At 44.7% G+C, this 18663-nt stretch overlaps 1 protein-coding gene across 5 annotated transcripts in view; it reads right to left on the bottom strand.

Annotated features, from left to right (window-relative positions):
• LOC115179829 (activin receptor type-2A-like) overlaps positions 1–18663 on the bottom strand; it is a 43173-nt gene that overhangs the window by 8240 nt on the left and 16270 nt on the right. For 2 of the 5 annotated variants that reach the window (XM_029741647.1, XM_029741648.1), the window contains 3 exons: positions 8117–8324; positions 7129–7250; positions 6145–6299 (listed from right to left, as the gene is read on the bottom strand). In XM_029741647.1, coding sequence (XP_029597507.1) covers positions 6145–6299; positions 7129–7250; positions 8117–8324 — 485 coding nt within the window. The remainder of the gene's footprint in view (positions 1–6144; positions 6300–7128; positions 7251–8116; positions 8325–18663) is intronic. The other 3 variants (XM_029741649.1, XM_029741651.1, XM_029741650.1) reach the window with 3 other exon arrangements.

Genomic DNA, 18663 nt, shown 5'->3' with positions numbered 1-18663 from the left:
GCAGGGATCATTCCAGAACAAGGGGAGGCCATTGCTGTATTCTACTTCAGTTATGCGGCTCAGTTGGTAGAGCATGGCACTTGCAACGCCAAGGATGTGAATTCGATTCACACAGGGGACCAGTACGAAAAAATCTCAAGGGCCTCTGTACATACTAGTGACAATGGCTAACCAGGAAAGTATTGTCCTCCCTGAACTGCCTGCGAGAGAAGCTACTAAATGATTGAGACAGAAGGTCGCTCTGGATAAGACCGTCTGATAAATAACTAAAACTCTATAAGCTGAACGCAACGGTGATAGAGGATGCCTCCCTACGTGGTGCACTACTTTTGACCAGGGCCCATAGGACTCCGGTCAAAAGTAGTGCACTATATAGGGGATAGGGTGCCTTTTGGGGCTGCACACAGAGTCTTCCCAAAGATATCTCAAGGCCTTCACAGGGCATTAGCTCTGTCAGTCCTACCGTCTCTTCAAAGAAATGGACCAACGTCCGCTTTCAATTAGATCTTTTCATGTTATTACAGGTCTATCTGAAGACCAAGGGTATCTTTTACCAATCCTCCCACATAAAATATAGAGGAAATAAGAGAGAGGAGAAGAGAGGTCTGGGACTTAGATGAAGCTAGGTAATAAAGAGAGGGGAGGGAGCCTTCAGCCTTAGATTATTGTGACGCGTCCAAATGGCTCTCTATTTTCTGAACTAATTCTGACCAAGGCCTATATGGTTCTGGCCAAAAGTAGTGCATTATATATGCAATAGGGGGCCATTTGGGATGCCGGCGTGATCGGCAGGGTTGAAAACAAGGAGGGCGTGGCAGTGGCTGCTGTCAGAAGTAGTGCCATGTATATAGCATATTTATATCTGGGTAGTGTATCGCATGAAGAGCAACATGATACGAGTGGCCTGGATGGGTCAAGCCTCTCCCTCTGGTGATGGCTTAGGGCAGGGTTAGTCTCATATCAACAACGTGGTAGAGGGAGCCAGTGTTACAAAATTGTGTGTGTGTGTGTGTTCCAAATATAAAATGGGTCAAGTCAGCTGGTCCGCTGGATTAAAACGAATCACTTCCACGTGTGACTTTCGAGAGAGAGTGAGGGAGTAAAAGATGTCACCATCGATGTGGGGCCCCAGAACCGAACAATACGTAGTGGCTGGTTCAATGGCAACCACTGATGGAAAGCGGAACAAGTGAGGGGTGTTCTGCAGAGCTGAGGAATGGTGAGAGGGAGGTTGGGGCAGACTCTGACATTGAACACGGTCTCAGTAAACACACCGGACGTCATCCTGCCCTACACGCTTACGCCTGGATTTCCCCATAGTTTCAATAATTAATCAGACGCTTGAATGCTGAGTCGTAAAAGCAGGTTTGAAAACCATATTGTGTTTAATGGAGAGACGCCCCTGGGTGGAGAGACGCCCCTGGGCGGAGAGACGCCCCTGGGCGGGGAGACGCCCCTGGGCGGAGAGACGCCCCTGGGCGGGGAGACGCCCCTGGGGGGAGACGCCCCTGGGCGGGGAGACGCCCCTGGGCGGGGAGACGCCCCTGGGGGGAGAGACGCCCCTGGGCGGAGAGACGCCCCTGGGCGGAGAGACGCCCCTGGGCGGGGAGACGCCCCTGGGGGGAGAGACGCCCCTGGGCGGAGAGACGCCCCTGGGCACTAATAAAAGGCCCTCAATAGAATTCCACCCCGTTTATGATATTCCACCCCATTTATATCGCATGACAATAATCATGCGATACAGTACCCAGATATAAATGAAATTAAATAAACAATTGTGTTGTTTATTTACGGCCAATTTACGATCTGGTCCGTCCTTGGTGGTGGTAAGACGGTTATGAATCGTGGTGTGTGACCAGATTGGCACCCTATTCGCTATATAGTGCACTACTTTTAACCAGAGCCCTATGGGCCCTGGTTAAAAGTAGGGCACACTATAGGGGATAGGGTGTCATTTCGGAGGCATCCTTGTCTAGCACTGTAGTGACACATGCGACAAGGAGTGATCACATTGAAGGAGTGTTTTGTTTCTAAAAGCCTAAGTCCTCAGGAACCATGACACAGCCAAGGAGGCTAAGGACCATTCACAATAGATACCAGCTGTACCACAGGACAATTGGGAAGAGGTAAGCCTAGCTAACCCTGTTAGTGAGGTGAGGGCAATTCCATCAGATCCACTGACCACAGATCCACTCTAAAGACCTAGGAGGAGTCTGAAATGGCACCCTATATTCCCTATTAAAGTGCACTATTTTTGACTGGGGCCCACGAGCTCTGGTCAAAAATAGTGCACTATTTAGGGAATAGGGGTGCCAACTGGCGCGTAGTTCATGTCTTGTGCGAACACATGGATGATGGGCCCCCGGTCAAAAGTAGTGCGCTATTTAGGGAATAGGGTGCAAATTGGGACGCACCCCTAGGCCTGCATCAGTGGCAGACAGTTCAAGTAAAGCACTACAAAAGCAGGAGCGGCATCTCTTTCTCTAGAACTGTTATGATCCCCTTGGCTGTGCACAGTGACCAGTCAGTCACAGTGTCACCAGGTTCGTTCACCAGGTGGCTGGGCGGCTGAATGTCGTGCATTACACTTTGTCAGCACACCACACCGTGCCGTCATCTGCACAAACCCACCCAAACCTGATGCATGAGGCCCTCAAACAATCCAACATCTCCGCTACTTCAATTACAGCAATTGACATATGACATTGAAAGCACCACATGCTGCTGGGGGTTAACAATAGTCCTTTGTTGCGAAACGTTGGCTAAATGTTGACCAGCGTCACATCAAAGGCCATATTTTGTATTTAAATTGGTCCAATGCCTCTTTCATCCATGTATTAGCACAAGACACAGAGTGCGTCCCAAAAGGCACTGTATTCCCTACATAGTGCACTACTTTTGACCAGAACCCTACGGCCCATGGGCAAAAGTATTGCGGTGTTTAGAGAATAAGGTTTCATTTCAGAGGCAGCCTTTCCGTATTCAGTGGATTCCAACCCCTCTTTCATGTACATGTCGGCACAAGACATCTTAGTTGGTTGCATTGCAACAGGCAAAAAGTGCAAAATATTACCATCCAAAGTGGACATCCATGCTCATAGAATGCATTTTCTACATTGACCGATTCATGCACTTTGATTGGTCATTGGTTGATTCCATTGTATTTTGCATGACAAAGGATTCAAAAAAAACACATGACGTCCATGCAAAAATAGAATTAAAAAAAATCGATAAAAGCAACGATGACTCACATAGAGGACATTTCAAAAATACATAAAAAAATAAACCCATCCCAAAGAAATAAAAACAACAATCGGGAAGCAGTCAGAAATGAAATGGGCTCAGTTATCAAGCTCCCTCCCAACCAAAACCCGCTGAAATTGAAAAGTGTTGGAGTTTAATTAAACGTATCTTACCTCTATCATTATATGAAAGGCGTGCTTGTTATAGGATAGAAAAGAGGCAAAAAGAAATGATTGTTTTCAGTGGGAGTGAAATGGGGGGTAGATAAAGAAGCAGCAGTCGCGTCCCGGATGACAGATGACTCTCTCTCTCCCGCTTTCCTCTTGGGCCTGTGGTGTGAAAGCTGTGGGCCCCCTCCCTTTTCTTCCCTCTCGCCCCTCTCTCTCCTCCTGGGTCTGGCATGTGAAAGATGTGGACCTGTGTGTGTAGTCAGCTACTGAATCAATTCCAGCTTCCCATGACCTCTCATGGCTGTGTGAAAAATAGAGCCCTGATAACAAATATGTGGACAGTATCGCCTGGCGCCGCAGCATGTGATGACCATGTGTTTGTGCTTGTGTGGGAAAGTGAATATATACTGAGTATATGAAACATCTTTCCATGACAGAGACTGACCAGTGAGTCCAGGTTAAAGCTATGACTCCTTATTGATGCCACTTGTTAAATCCACTTCAATTAGTGTAGATGAAAGGGAGGAGACGGGTTAAATCAGGATTTTTAAGCATTGAACAGGGCTTGGTGGTAGGTGCCAGGCGCACCGATGTGTCAAATGCAACACTGCTGGGTCTTTCACGCTCAACAGTTTCCCGTGTGTGTCAAGAATGGTCCTTCCAGCCAACTTGACAACTGTGGGAAGCATTGGAGTCAACATGGGCCAGCATCCCTGTGGAACACTTTCGACACCTTGTAGAGTCCATGCCCTGACGAATTGAGGCTGTTCTGAGGGCAAAAGGAAGGAGATGCAACTCAATATTAGGAAGGTGTTCTTAATGTTTTGTCCACTCAGCGCAGGCTAGTATAGAAGTTAAAATAATAATAATAGAGCGGCCATCTCCTTTTCTGCCTGAGCCTTTTTTTTTTTATACTCAAACTGTTTTCATACAGATGTAGGATCTTAATTTCATCACCCTGTTGCAGGAGATCTTTCCTGCGAGGTTTAAAAGTTTGTAATTTCCACTTCCACCAAATTTCAGACTTGTTTTTCCCTAACGAGAAATGTATCAACCCCTACGAAAATGTCAATTAATTCTAATCTACATTTCTTGTTGCTGCAGGATTATTTTCCAGCTGTAGCATACTGGCTCAAATTAAGATACCACACCTGGACGCGATCGTGATTGTGGCCAATCCCTTCTCGCTCACTCTCACTCTGTAACAAAGCACAGTTAAGTGTTCACCTTTAAAAAGGCTCATTAATAATGGAGAGGCCTCAGCTCATGTTCTATACAGTAAGACAGGTGGTTAGGAGAGTGGCTACAGTGCCCAAGCAGGACAGTCCTAAATTACGTCCCTCTCAGAACTAGTCCTGAGGCCATGTATGCATGTACAGTACTGCTGCTAGACTCTTTGGCAACCTCTAGGACATAGGCTAACAGTTTCCTAGCATTTCCTGTATTCCATTGTCGTATTCATAACGAATAGACGGATGCTCTTAATGCACATTCTCCAGGCTCACCTCACCTGTGGCTACAGCAGAGCTTTAAATAAACCCACGTGAGGGCAAATGATACGGAGGGGGGCGCTTGTTGTAACAAATCAGACATGACACGGTGATTAAGAGTCGAGGTGGGCGAGTTTAGTCCGGTGTCAGAGATCAGCTGCTCGCAAGGCACGGCAATCAGCACTTCTGTTCAAAGGAGATGTGTTACGGATTAAACATGGATGCTTTAAGGGCCCAGGGTTAGAGCCAGCCTCCAGGGGAACGGGGGAGAAAGAGGGAGAGAGCCTGACTGCATTATTTATTTGTTTGTGCTTTTCCCCCTCACTTTCCCTTTCAGGCCAAAACCGCACCCAGGGTGCTATCTCCTCCATGGTATCGTAGCCACGTAGTGCTGGGCTAGCGAGGCCAGAATAGTTCCAGCTCACCCCAGAAATAGATGACAAACACAGGGAGCCTGCCTGGCCCTGGGATGGAGGTGGAGGAGTGGGGTCAGGACACACTGTTCTGTATGACGCAGTAATCAAGCACAGTAACCAAACATTTCACGGCATCGCGGGCTCCCTCTCGAACACACTGCAAAGGGCAACAGGCGGAGGGAAGGCAGTGGCAGTGTGCTGGTGATATGTGTGTTGATTGAACGGCAGTTTACAAAGAGCTGTACTGGAGCAGGCTTGAGAGAGCCACCCTTCTCCGACCTACGACCACAGAGCCCTATCCTCAGTGAGCCTAACCAGGGTGAACAAACGACAGCTTTGTGTGTGTCCGTCGTGTGCCTGTGTGTATGGCCACAGTAATGGCTGGAGCGCTAAGCAGATACACATTTCACAGTATTAGTGGCAGGCTGTGCCCACATACACTGCAGGGACCCCACGCACACACACACACTGCCGCACGCGGTCTGAGTCGGGGCTAGGCTTCCTGTCACTCTTCAGCGAATCACATTTGTGTTTGCTTCAGATCAGCAAGTTCCAATGTTCTCTTCTGCTATCCATTGTTTTGCATCCGTTTTTCTTGCCAATGTTGGTGAGTCACTCCTATATCAAGATTAAAATTCCAAGCAGCGAGGGGTACTTCTTGTGCTTTTTCTGTACAGCCGAGACAAGTATGACGAATCATCGGACATCGCACGCACACACACACACACACACACACACACACACACACACACACACACACACACACACACACACACACACACACACACACACACTCTCTCTCTCTCTCTCTCTCTTCAGTCTTACCTGTGTTGGCACCAGGACGGGCGGGTATGCCAGCTTGTGATGCCGGTACATCCAGAAAGAGAAGAGGATGATGGCGGCGACGCCCATAATGGGCACCAGAGCGTACAGCAGGGTGTTGAACAGCTGAGGCTTCTGGGTAAACGGGTTGGAGGTCGCTGTGGACGGGGGACCGGGGGGAGAAGGCGGTAATGGGGAGGAGGGGGAAGAGGGAAAAGGGGGTTGGCGAGGAGGGGGCAGGGAGATGGAGAGAGAATACACCTTTATACAGGTATGCAAATGTGCTTTGTTCCCCTAATATTTTCATCACACCATACACAATGGTATCAGAAGACTAGTTGCGCAACACTCTAAAAATAGTTCCAACAAAGCTCAACACATCTGGGTCGCTTCAACAAAATCCTGTAAATAGTGAGATTAATAGTTACATGCAGTTCATGAGACCGTAAGCCAGCAGCCAAAAATAACCACCGAAACAACCAAGTGACCCAAAAAACAAATAGCTAAGCCTTACTGTGCAGTGCACCCCCTTGTCATATCACAAAGATGTAGTATTTGATGTGATCAGCCACTGCTATGCCATCACAGTTCTGTGCCATCACAGTTCTCTGCCATCACAGTCACGGCTGGATTGTATTATTGCTGCGGTTTCCCTTCCTGTGACACTGAGGTTGTCTGGGGCTGGGCTTGGTGGCCCCGACGGACCCCACTAGTTGCTACACTCTGACTGGGCGCAGACAGGTCCCTGCTGGCCCCCATAGAGAGGAGGACAGTGGCTAGTCCAGACACAGAGTTTCAAACGAAAGCAGTAGATCTCTGGGCCCTGGTAAAGCAGAACACCTTGTGTCTCTAGTGTTTGTGAGGGAATGTGCCCCAGTGCCTCTTGGGTTAGGTTGGGTTATTCTTACTGACTGATCGTCTGCGTTCGGCCGGAAAACTGACAGAGGAGGATGTGACATAACATCCGCTTCCTGTGTGTGAACTTACATGATGACTTACTTTGGACAGCCTGCGTGTCGGGGCTGTATAGGAACTTCTCGTTACACATGTTGCCTTCGCAGCAGCAGAAGAAAACGTCCGGACTCTCTTTCGTCTCCACACATTCACTACTGCAGCAGAGAGAGAGAGAGAGAGAGAGAAAGACAGAAGAAAGAAAAGAACACCTCTGTCACAAAGGTAGAGAGATGAGTGCTGGCAGCCCTCCACTGAACCGATCCCCCTCTTTCTCTCTCTGGGGAGGACGAACTACATCTTTACAGGAAGGGCCAGACAACCACTCTAAAAGCCAATTGATGCTTGATCCGAAAATGTGGTCGGAGGCGCCGTATGGATGGCGTGACGCAATCGCGGAGCCTCCGGAGGCACGCAGAGGCCAAATTGAGCTCCGTACCGCATCGCCACGGGCCTCTCAAATTCTGTAACAATGCGGAAGGCTCTGTATGGCTCCGCATTGACATGATTGGTTGACGGTAGGTGAGGGCGGGAGGTCCTGTATAAACACAAACTCACTTCCTATCAAAACAGCTTTGGGCTGCTCGGTGAAGCGCAAGAAGAGTGGTTGCCCTGACTTCTGCAGAGGCCGTATCACCGTAAATTCTGCACGGCCAATGCAGACGTCGGATTGACCACGCAGTGCCTTTAAAAGATGTACTAAGTCAACCGTCATGCAAAGGACAGTATGACCAAAACGAATAAGGGTTAGTCACTATCTGCAAGAAAGTACTGAAGTACAGTGCTTCAGACCACCTACCCTTAAACTTAACCACTAGCCCTAAGTCTAATAAGAATATATGCCATTTAGCAAACGCTTTGATCCAAAGTGACATTTTTCGTGAATACATTTTCATATACCGGAGGTCCCGGGAATCAAACCCACTATCCTGGCATTACAAGCGCCATGCTCTACTAACTGAGTTACAGAGGACCACTAAGCCCTAAGTCTACCGTCTTGCCTCAGAATAAGACACTACCTAACCTGTCATAGCAGTTGACATCGTCCAGCCAGCAGCCCTGCTTGACGATCTCGATGGTTCCCGAAGTGTTTTTCCAGGTGGCGAAGCAGTGGAGCCTCTTGTCCTTGTCTCCGTAGCAAGGCTCGATGCCACTGCGGTTGGTTCGCTCCTTCTCCCAGCTAGAGTTGTAGTAAACGCACTCCTGTTTCTCAGAGCGACCCAGGATTGCACCTACAGGACATAGCAAGAGACACACCAGCAGAACAAGTCATTCACAGCCTGTATTCTACATATGTCACAGCCTTATTCTAAATTGATTAAATCAAAAATGTTCATCAATCTACACACAATACCCCATAATGTCAAAGCAAATACTTTTTTTTCTCGAATTGTTAGCACATTTTTTTTAATACAAAAATACCTTATTTAAATAAGTATTCAGACCTTTTGCTATGAGTCTCGAAATTGAGCTCAGGTGTATCCTGTTTCCATTGATCATCCTTGAGATGTTTCTACAACTTGATTGGAGTCCACTTGTGGTGAATTCAATTGATTGGACATGATTTGGAAAGGCACACACTATAAAAGGTCCCACAGTTGACAGTGCATGACAGAGAAAAAAACCAAGCCATGAGGATGAAGGAATTGTCTGTAGAGCTCAGAGAAAGGATTGTGTCGAGGCACAGATCTGGGGAAGGGTACCCAAAACGTTCTGCAGCATTGAAGGTCCCCAAAAACACAGTGTCTTCCACCATTCTTAAATGGAAGTTTGGAACCACCAAGCCTCTTCCTACAGCTGGCCGCCCTGCCAAACTGAGCAGTCGGGGGAGAAGGGCCTTGGTCAGGGAGGTGACCAAGAACTCAATGGTCACTCTGACAGAGCTCCGGAGTTTCAGAGCTCCTCTGTGGAGATGGGAGAACCTTCCAGAAGGACAACCATCCCTGCAGGACTCCAACAATCAGGCCTTTAAGGTAGAGTGGCCAGACCGAAGCCACTCCTCAGTAAAAGGCACATGACAGCCTGCTTGGAGTTTGCCAAAAGGTACCTAAAGGACTCTCATACCATGAGAAACAAGATTCTCTGGACAACGGCTTCGGGACAAGTCTCTGAATGTCCTTGAGTGGCCCATCCAGAGCTCGGACTTGCACCCGATTGAACATCTCTGGCGAGACCTGAATATAGCTGTGCAGCGACGCTCCCCAGCCAGCCTGACAGAGAATGGGAGAAACTCCCCAAATACAGGTGTGCCAAGCTTGTAGGGTCATACCCAAGAAGATTCAAGGCTGTAATCACTGTCAAAAGGTGTTTCAACAAAATACTGAGTAAAGAGTCTGAATATTTATGTAAAGATGATATTTCAGGGTTTTTTTTACTCTAAAAACATGTTTTTGCTTTGTAATTATGGTGTTTTGTGCGTAGATTGATGAAGGGGGAAAAAACGATTAAATAAATGTTAGAATAAGGCTGTCATGTAAACAAAATGTGGAATAAGACAATGTGTCTGAATACTTAACGAATGCACTGTACAACATAAGCGAACAGAGCTCATAACAGGGCAGGAAATGCCTCAACTAGTGGTCATTCGCGTCATTTGTTCAGTTCACTGGACTGTAGTGTACAGATGTCAAACAGGTCTGCTTTTACTATCTGACTGATTGATTAACTGACGGGAGGCTAAATGTGGCATTCTGATTACAGCCTACGTGTCCTTAAAAGACACAGACAGATGCCGTGCACACACGGGAAAACAACACGTGCATTTTGAAATAGAACAGCTAGGCTATTGATGTGTACAGCAGCTTCCATGTAACTGAGGTAGGGGTCTAACTTTAGCTACGTCATGTATTTTTCAGCAGGGCACTGACTGAATCAGGCAGGCTGAAATAAAAAGGGCTACAGAAGTCAAGTGCTTTGGGCCAGAGTCATGCTGCGGTGGTAGATTGTTTTAAACAACTACGTAAACAGGATCCAGGCTGAGGGCACATTCTAACAAAATGGTGCTGGTTAAGGTGAGTTTCCCCCTTACTATGTAAAGCGCTTTGGGTACCTCCGTTCGTAGGAAGGCGCTATTTAAATCCAATCCTCGCCTTTGGTGTGCTTTGCACTTGCCTCACACAGCTAGAGAACTGCACACACAGGAAGGGCCAAAGTCCAGCAATAATCATTAAGAAAGGAGCTTTGCCTCTGATGCATGGGGGATTTGTTAATTCGATTTATAAGTGGTCAAAAAAAGATGATTCCATACAAACAGACCTCAGTTTCCACCTATTAAACAGGTGAAACAAAATTGTTCCAGCGGGTAAGAGAAGGAGCACTGCACTCAATGCTCTGTCCTACTGCTCTTAGCTACCATTCTTCCAGTGGGAATCCTCTAATTCCCGCCTCACAACCCTGAGAAGACCCATGTTCGGGAACCAGACTCCCAGCCCTCTCTCTCTTGGCTTGAGTTGGCCCAGCCTGAAACTGACCCGGCCCTGGTCCTCCTGCCGCTTCAGCTTGCTCTGGTTGGTTCTGTCACTCAGGAGCTAAGAACAGCTCTGGCAGTGGGCTGTGCTGCTCTGTGCCCAGGCTGTAGGCTGTTGCAGGGCCGTTTGTATCTCTGGCAGCCTGCCTCTCTGGTATCTCATACCCTGGCTCGGCTTGGCAGACCTGGGCTCAACAACACCATGTCACTGCCTCACTCACAGCCTGCCAGGGCTGCTGTGTGTGGGTGGGAGGCCAAACTCTCTCCCTCTCTCCTCACAGGGACGAAAGGCAATGCTGGGAATCAGACGCAGGTGGTTCTCTCTTCCTGTATACAAGAATATGCTGTTTTATGGAAGCCTTTTGGCAAGTCCATGGTAACGGAATTACGCTTTGACTCAGAGTTTTCACTTACAATTTATGCTAAACAAAAAACATTGATTTCAAAGTTTAACAAGCCATACAACTCTATGTACAAGGTCTACATTTAACAATTTCCACAAAAAAAAAAAATTACTGTTAAGAATGATGCAAAGATTGGTAAGAGAATTATGGTAGAATCTCCCTCTGTTTATGCACATTTTCCAAAAACTCTTAAATATCTGCTCCGAACTAAGATTGCAAAATATCTGCAGAAAGAATGTGGTGTCAGCTATGACATGACACCAATTTATTTTGGTTATTGAACTACGGTAGGTAGTAAGTGGATTTACATACGTTAACGGAATTACGAGAGAGGCAGAAAGCGAGAGAGGGAGAGTGGGAGGTTGTCCAGACGGTTTTCACAGACTTGCGATGACCACCAGACAACAGAAGAAAAAAAAAAACAGTTAAGAGCTGAACATAACAGTGTGCCAGTGGAAGTGAGGACAGTAGCAGGTAACCCAACTGTGGTTTGTGGCTACTATGATTTCTATTAATTCTGCTACTGATTTGGAAACAAAATTACCAGTTTTAATCACAGCCTAATAATTAATAAAACACATTTGATATCAGTTAAAACACTATAACTAATTGGTAGGTCTACCTTCCCTTGTTACTTCTGTGAACTTTCATGATCCTCCCTCTTCATGAGAGAGAGAGAAATGTGAAAATATCTTAAAAAGATCCAATGCAGCCGTTTTTATCTCAATATCAAATCATTTCTAGGTAACAACTACAGTGACGACAGAAAGTATTCACAGTCCTTGACTTTTTCCACATTTTGTTGTGTTACAGCCTGAATTTAAAATGGATTCAATTGAGATTGTGTCACTGCCCTACACACAATACCCCATTATGTCAAAGTGGAATTATGTTTTTAGAAATGCTTACAAATTAATACAAGCTGAAATGTCTTTAGTCAATAGGTATTCAACCCCTTTGTTATGTGGAGCCTAAATAAGTTCAGGAGTAAAAATGTGCTTAACAAGTAACAATACGTTGTATGGACTCACTGTGTGCAATAATAGTGTTTAACATGATTTTTGAATGACTACCTCATCTCTGTACCCCACAAATACAGATAATTGTAAGGTTCCTCAGTCAAGCAGTGAATTTCAAACACAGATTCAACCACAAATACCAGGGAGGTTTTCCAATGCCTCGCAAAGGAGGGCACCTATTGGTAGATGAGTATAAAAGACATTGAATATCCCTTTGAGCATGGTGAAGTAATTACGCTTTGGATGGTGTATCACCCAGTCACTAGAAAAATAAAAGGCCTCCTTCCTAATGCAGTTGCTGGAGAGGAAGGAAACCGCTCAGGGATTTCACCATCAGACCAACGGTGACTTTAAAACAGTTACAGAGTTTAATGGCTGTAAAGAAAACTGAGGATGGATGCACAACATTGTAGTTACTCCACAATACTAACCTAAATAACAGAGTGAAAAGAAGGAAGCCTGTACGGAATAAAAATATTCCAAAACATGCATTGTGTTTGCAATAAGGCACTAAAGTAAACCTGCAAAAAATGTGGCAAAGAAATTAACTTTATGTCCTTAATACAAAGCATTATGTTATGGGCAAATCCAACACAACACATCACTGAGTACCACTCTTCATATTTTCAAGCATGGTGGTGGCTGCATCATGTTATGGGTATGCTTATCATCGGCAAGGACTAGGGAGTTTGTTTGGGATAGAAATAATAATGGAATAGAGCATTCCAACTGACACTGGGACATACATTTACCTTTCAGCAAGACAATAACCTAAAACACAAGGGCAAATATACACTGGAGTTGCATACCAAGAAGACATTGAATCTTCCTGAGTGGCCTAGTTACAGTTTTGACATAAATGGCTTTAAAATCTCTGGCAAGACTTGAAAAAGGCTGTCTAGCAATGATCAACAACCAACTTGACAGAGCTTGAATAAGTTTTAAAATAATAATGTGAAAATATACAGTAAAATCCAGGTGTGCAAAGCTCTTAGGGACTTACCCAGAAAGACTCACAGCTGTAATCGCTGCCAAAAGTGATTCAAACATGTATTGACTCAAGGGTGTCAATACTTATGTAAATTATATATTTCTGTATTTCATTTAATACATTTGCAAACATTTCTAAAGACATGTTTTCCAATTGTCATTATGGGGTATTGTGTGTAGATGTGTGAGAAAAAAATAATATTTCATCCATTTTGAATTCAGGCTGTAACAACAAAATGTGGAATAAATCAAGGGGTATGAATACTTTCTGAAGGCACCTTACTGTGATTGTTTTCAAGTAAAATGGTAATAAAAAATAGCATCTCAGCAAAGAGCAATTTCTCAAGCAAGAATTTTGCTAGGACTGACAGGAGTGGTTTGAGTGGAGAGGGGGGGGAAATGTGCTGTTCTTGGCAGAGAGGTTTTTAACTCTTTCTTATTGGCCTAATAAACACATGGTGATGTCACCATGGAAGGTGAAAACTCCATCCCACCAAAACAGGCTGAAATTTTAGCAGTCTTTTCAAAACGCTCTTACACTAAAAGGGACTTTTACACAATTTCACAATATTATTCCAACCTTAGTGTGGAAATATATATAAAACACAATAAAATCTAATTTTCGACTGCACTGCCTTTAACCTCTACGGGATTGGTGTCTCTCAACAGGGACAGTTGTTGCTAACATGCGCTATTGTGACTAGAACGACGTTGTAAACAACAGTCAACTTTCCGGGACATGGACATGTCTTATATGGGCAGAAATCTTAAATTCTTGTTAATCTAACTGCAGTGTCCAATTTACAGTAGCTATTACAGTGAAAAAAATACCATGCTATTGTTTGAAGAGAATGTACAAAAACAAAACACTTTTATCACGGCAACTGGTTCGATACACTCACCTCTGAAGGTAAATAATGTACTTACATTCAGTAATCTTGCTCTGATTTGTCATCCTGAGGGTCCCAGAGATAAAATGTAGCATAGTTTGTTTAAAAAAAAAATTATATTCAAATGTAGGAACTGGGTTCTGCAGTTTGAACCCCTGCACCATTTTCTAATTAAAAAAAATGTATGGATAGCCAGGGTTACAGTCAGACATCAACACAAACAAAGCTTGAGTTTAGTGAGTCCGCTAGATCAGAGACAGTAGAGGTGACCAGGGATGTTCTCTTGATAAGTGTCTGAATTAGACCATTTCCCTGTCCTGCTAAGCGTTGAAAATGTAACGAGTACTTTTGTGTGTCAGGGAGAATGTATGGAGTAAAAAGTACATAATTTTCTTCAGGAATGTAGTAAGAGTTGTCAAAAATATAAATAGTAAAGTAAAGTACAGATACCCCAAAAAATGACTTAAGTAGTACTTAAGTATTTTAACTTAAGTACTTTACACCAATAATGTCGTCTAAGACTCCTATTCCATTTGTTTGACCAGAAATCAAAGCCTTTCCTTACTCCACATTTTTAGGATAAAAAATGCTTGTAAAATCTACAAATGCCTCAACTTCTCAAATATAGACTAGCTTTCATTTGACACCCAATTTGACATGCTCCTATCAACGTCACGTTGGTGCTCATGGGTCCTTTTTAGATGGAAAATACCCTTTACATAAAATAGCCAATGTAGCTCTACAGTGCAAACTAAGCAGTATTGCACACAATGTTCCTGCATCCCATAGGCTAAGTTGAACACTAGACTACTGAACAGAATGGAAGCAAAACACTTCCAACAGAAATGCTCAATCAATCTTCTGACTCGATCGCTAGTTACAGCTCCTTCAGATACCAATCAGGGTGAGTGCATAGCATAGCCCACACAAAGCGGCAGATATGCCTTAAGAACACATTCCCTCCCACACAAACAGCACACAGCAGCTCTGCGTCTCAAATGGCACCCTATTCCCTACATAGCGCGCTATGTAGGGAATAGGGTGCCATTTGTGACACAGTTTAGCTTTATGGTGCCATTTGTGACACAATTTAGCTTTATGGTACAGAACAACGCTTTGTTAGAACAACATCAAAAGTGTTGAAAAAGGATGATTTGTTTGTCTGCAGAGAGATAATATATGGGAGGGAGTGAGAAACTTCTCGGAAACATCTCAAAGAATTTCAGAATGACTCAATTAGTAATGACTCAAGTGATTTGTGGGATTCAGGTTAAACTCAAGATTAAACAAATGATGGGTGGATGTTTATAGCGTCATGCCATTTCCTTACGAAATACTGCAATGAGGATTTCTGGGCAGGCGTGGGAATGAATAAACATTCAACAGAATAAACAGGCCGCAATAAAACAAACAGCCTGAAAACAAACAGCCTGAAAACAAACCAAATAGTTTATAAACCTAATATCCAGAGATTGAAGTTCAGAGGAAAAACTAAAGAATGACTGCAGTCCAGGCTCACTGTTTAAAACCAAACCATTCCTAACCACAAGCCTCTGTTAAACAGAACAGATACGTGTGACATGTTTTCAATGAAAGTAGTTCATCCTGTTTAACGAAAGTCATCGGCCGGAATTAATGTAATCCACAAAGCACGTAACAGAATAGTCACAACACTTTGCAAAACTAGCCTGGAGGAACCATATGGTTTCAAGCCTCATCATAATCGGAGCTGTTTTTTTGTGGTTAGCCAAAACAACATTCGAGAGCCAGGCATTCAGACTTAACAAAAACATCCCTCACCGCAGGTTTACAATGAGCTAACCCGCAAACCTCTGTCAACTCATGATCACTTGTTAGAAGGAGCTGTAGTTGAAGTGTTAAGATAACACAACGTCGGAGGAAATGTCAATATACAGAGGTCTTTGCGCTACAGAAGACATGGTGGTACTACTACTGTACATGGAGAGAGACCAGCGTTGCTCACAACAATGCTTACTCTGATTTGCCTCCTGCTCAGAGTGTAGCCTAACTATCACTCTGCCCTGAGTGCCCTCCATTTCTAGCTTGGAGAACATCTTTGTCCTTAGATGTACTGAAACATGCCCACAGTATAAACATTAACTAAGGTCAAGGGAACATTAATTGGCTACTTTCAGTACAAGCAGATGCAAAGTGAACATTGCCCACCAGACGACCTCCCATTCCCCACTCAACCTAAATGCAATCAAATGTCGTGGTTTAGATAGACAGGGCCATTGCCTTTTATGTACAGCACACTGACTGACTGGCAGGCTGGTGGACTACAGTACAGGAAGTGAGTCTGGACATGGCAGCCTCACCAAAGGCTCCCCGACACGCTGCCTTCCTGACTTGCTGCCTGTCCAGAAACCAAAAGGTTATGCTGGGACTGACAAGGTAATCATATGAGCTTGAGGCCCGGAGCATTTCAGAGTTAAAGGGCTCCGCTCAGTCCAGTGGCTCTGGGACGGGTCTGAGAGACAGACAGGCAGCATGGATGGATGGGTGAGAGGGCGATAGTGAGAGGAGAGAGAGAGGGTGAGAGAAAGCAGCATCTGAAGATTTGAGGCAATTCTACACAGTCTGTAATGGCTTATGCCATGTTAATATATCTGAATGAGAATGACTAACAAAATCAATGTGGCCCCCCTAGAGATCATGGCCCCTGGGCAGGTGCCCGGTCGGTATTCGGCCATGATTAATACAAGTTTGGATAGCTGGCCAGACTAACTACCAATCTAAAAATTGTTAGTCGACATGACTAATTGAGTGACGTAAGAGAAAAACTGCTGATACACAACCACATTTCGAAATTGCACTTGGTGTATTCTACTATTCTTACTCTCAACAGTAAGTTGAGACCCTGACTGAGTTCCTTAACCTCACAGAAATGTCCCTTATGTCTCTAACGTCTGGAACCAGCCCTGCATGGGGGACCTCCTGTACTGCCGTGTGTGTGTGTGTAAACCAAACTATTCATTAAACACTTGGCATAGTCATAGCACAGGGTGGAATTGCTCATGTCGTTGACGAAATGAAATAAATCATTTACTAACTGCCGTAAGCAGAGATTAAAATGATTAGCTGGGATGCGTTTGTTCAGAGACCGTAGGTTATGATGTTGGAATCTTGCAAGAATATTAAATCGGCACAAAGACACAGAGCAAATATCCTAACGAATAATGATTATTGACGATTCGCTGGTTGATTTTGTGAGAGATTGGCCGACAGAACTCCACATAGAATTGCTTCAAGCTGGGTGCATCTTTACCCTTAAAAACAACAATCCCTGTTCTCGTGAAGGTGCCCAGCGCTAAGACGAAGTGAAAGGGAATTCATTTGAGAAATCGCCAGTGAGTCATTAATTCAGTCGCTCCCAGAGTACAACAATACACCAGCCTTTACAATGGACTGATTTCAGGGGTCACCCCAGGATAAACTGGAGTGAAGAATATATTTTTTACCCCTTTTTCTCCCCAATTTCGTGACATCCAATTGGTAGTTACAGTCTTGTCCCATTGCTGCAACTCCCGTACGGACTCGGGAGAGGCGAAGGTCAAGAGCCACGCGTCCTCTGAAACACGACCCTGCCAAGCCGCACTGCTTCTTGACACACTGCTCGCTTAACCTCTCTTGGGTAGGGGCAGTATTTTCACGGCCGGACGAAAAACGTAAACAAATTAAATGGCCTACTACTCGGGCCCAGGAACAAGAATATGCATATTATTAGTAGATTTGGATAGAAAACACTCTGAAGTTTCTAAAACTGTTTGAATGATGTCTGTGAGTATAACAGAACTCATATGGCAGGCAAAAACCTGAGAAAAATCTAACCAGGAAGTGGGAAATCTGGTGCTTGTAGTCCTTTCAAGTCATTGCCTATCCAACACACAGTGACTTAGGGTTCATTTTGCACTTCCTAAGGCTTCCACTAGATGTCAACAGTCTTTAGAAAGTTGTTTGAGGCGTCTATGGTGAACAGAGAGCGAACAGAGGAAGTTGGAAGTTGTTGACTCAGGAAAGCACATGAGTTCATTGGCGCGCATTCACGTGAGGGGTAGCTGTGTTCCAAAACATTTTTTCAAGACATTGGAATCGTCCGGTTGGAATATTATTGAAGTTCTAAGTTAAAAAGGCCCTAAAGATTGATGCTATACAACGTTTGACATGTTTGAACGAACGTAAATATAACTTTTTTTAAACTTTTCGTTGTGACATTTTATATGCATATTATAATATGCATATTCTAGTTCCTGGGCCCGAGTAGTAGGCCGTTTAATTTGGGTACGTGTTTCATCCGGCCGTGAAAATACTGCCCCCTACCCTAGAGAGGTTAATGTTCAGCTTACCAAGCCTTCAGGTAACCTCCCCTCAGGCAATGCTGCTAGTGTACAGGAATGGCAAGAAGTTAAACGGTAATGATTTTACCTCCAAAAGCACTGGAGCTAGCCAAAGGCAAGCCAAAGGCAAGAGTGCAGAGGTCTCACGAGACTTACCACTGGCTTGGTGAGGAGAGTAGTGGACATGGGTTGAGAAATACTTATTGGACAAGTTCAGATACTACCTCCCCGTTTCACTCAGTTACTTTGGATCTTGTTCTAGCGTTTTGTTCCTACTGAATACAACCCAGGTTCTTTGCAGTTGACCAGGAGCAGCTTTTACTACTACAACTTTCTAGCTGTAAGTCGCTCTGGATAAGAGCGTCTGCCAAATGACTTAAATGTAATGTAAATGTAGCTGGAAAATTGGGGCAATTACAGCCAGCTGTTTGTCTGATTGGAGGC

The sequence above is a fragment of the Salmo trutta genome, chromosome 39 (genome assembly GCF_901001165.1).
Source record: "Salmo trutta chromosome 39, fSalTru1.1, whole genome shotgun sequence".
Lineage (NCBI taxonomy): Eukaryota > Metazoa > Chordata > Actinopteri > Salmoniformes > Salmonidae > Salmo > Salmo trutta.
Note: the sequence above shows the minus strand (reverse complement) of the source record. Positions and strands in the feature narration are given on the sequence as shown.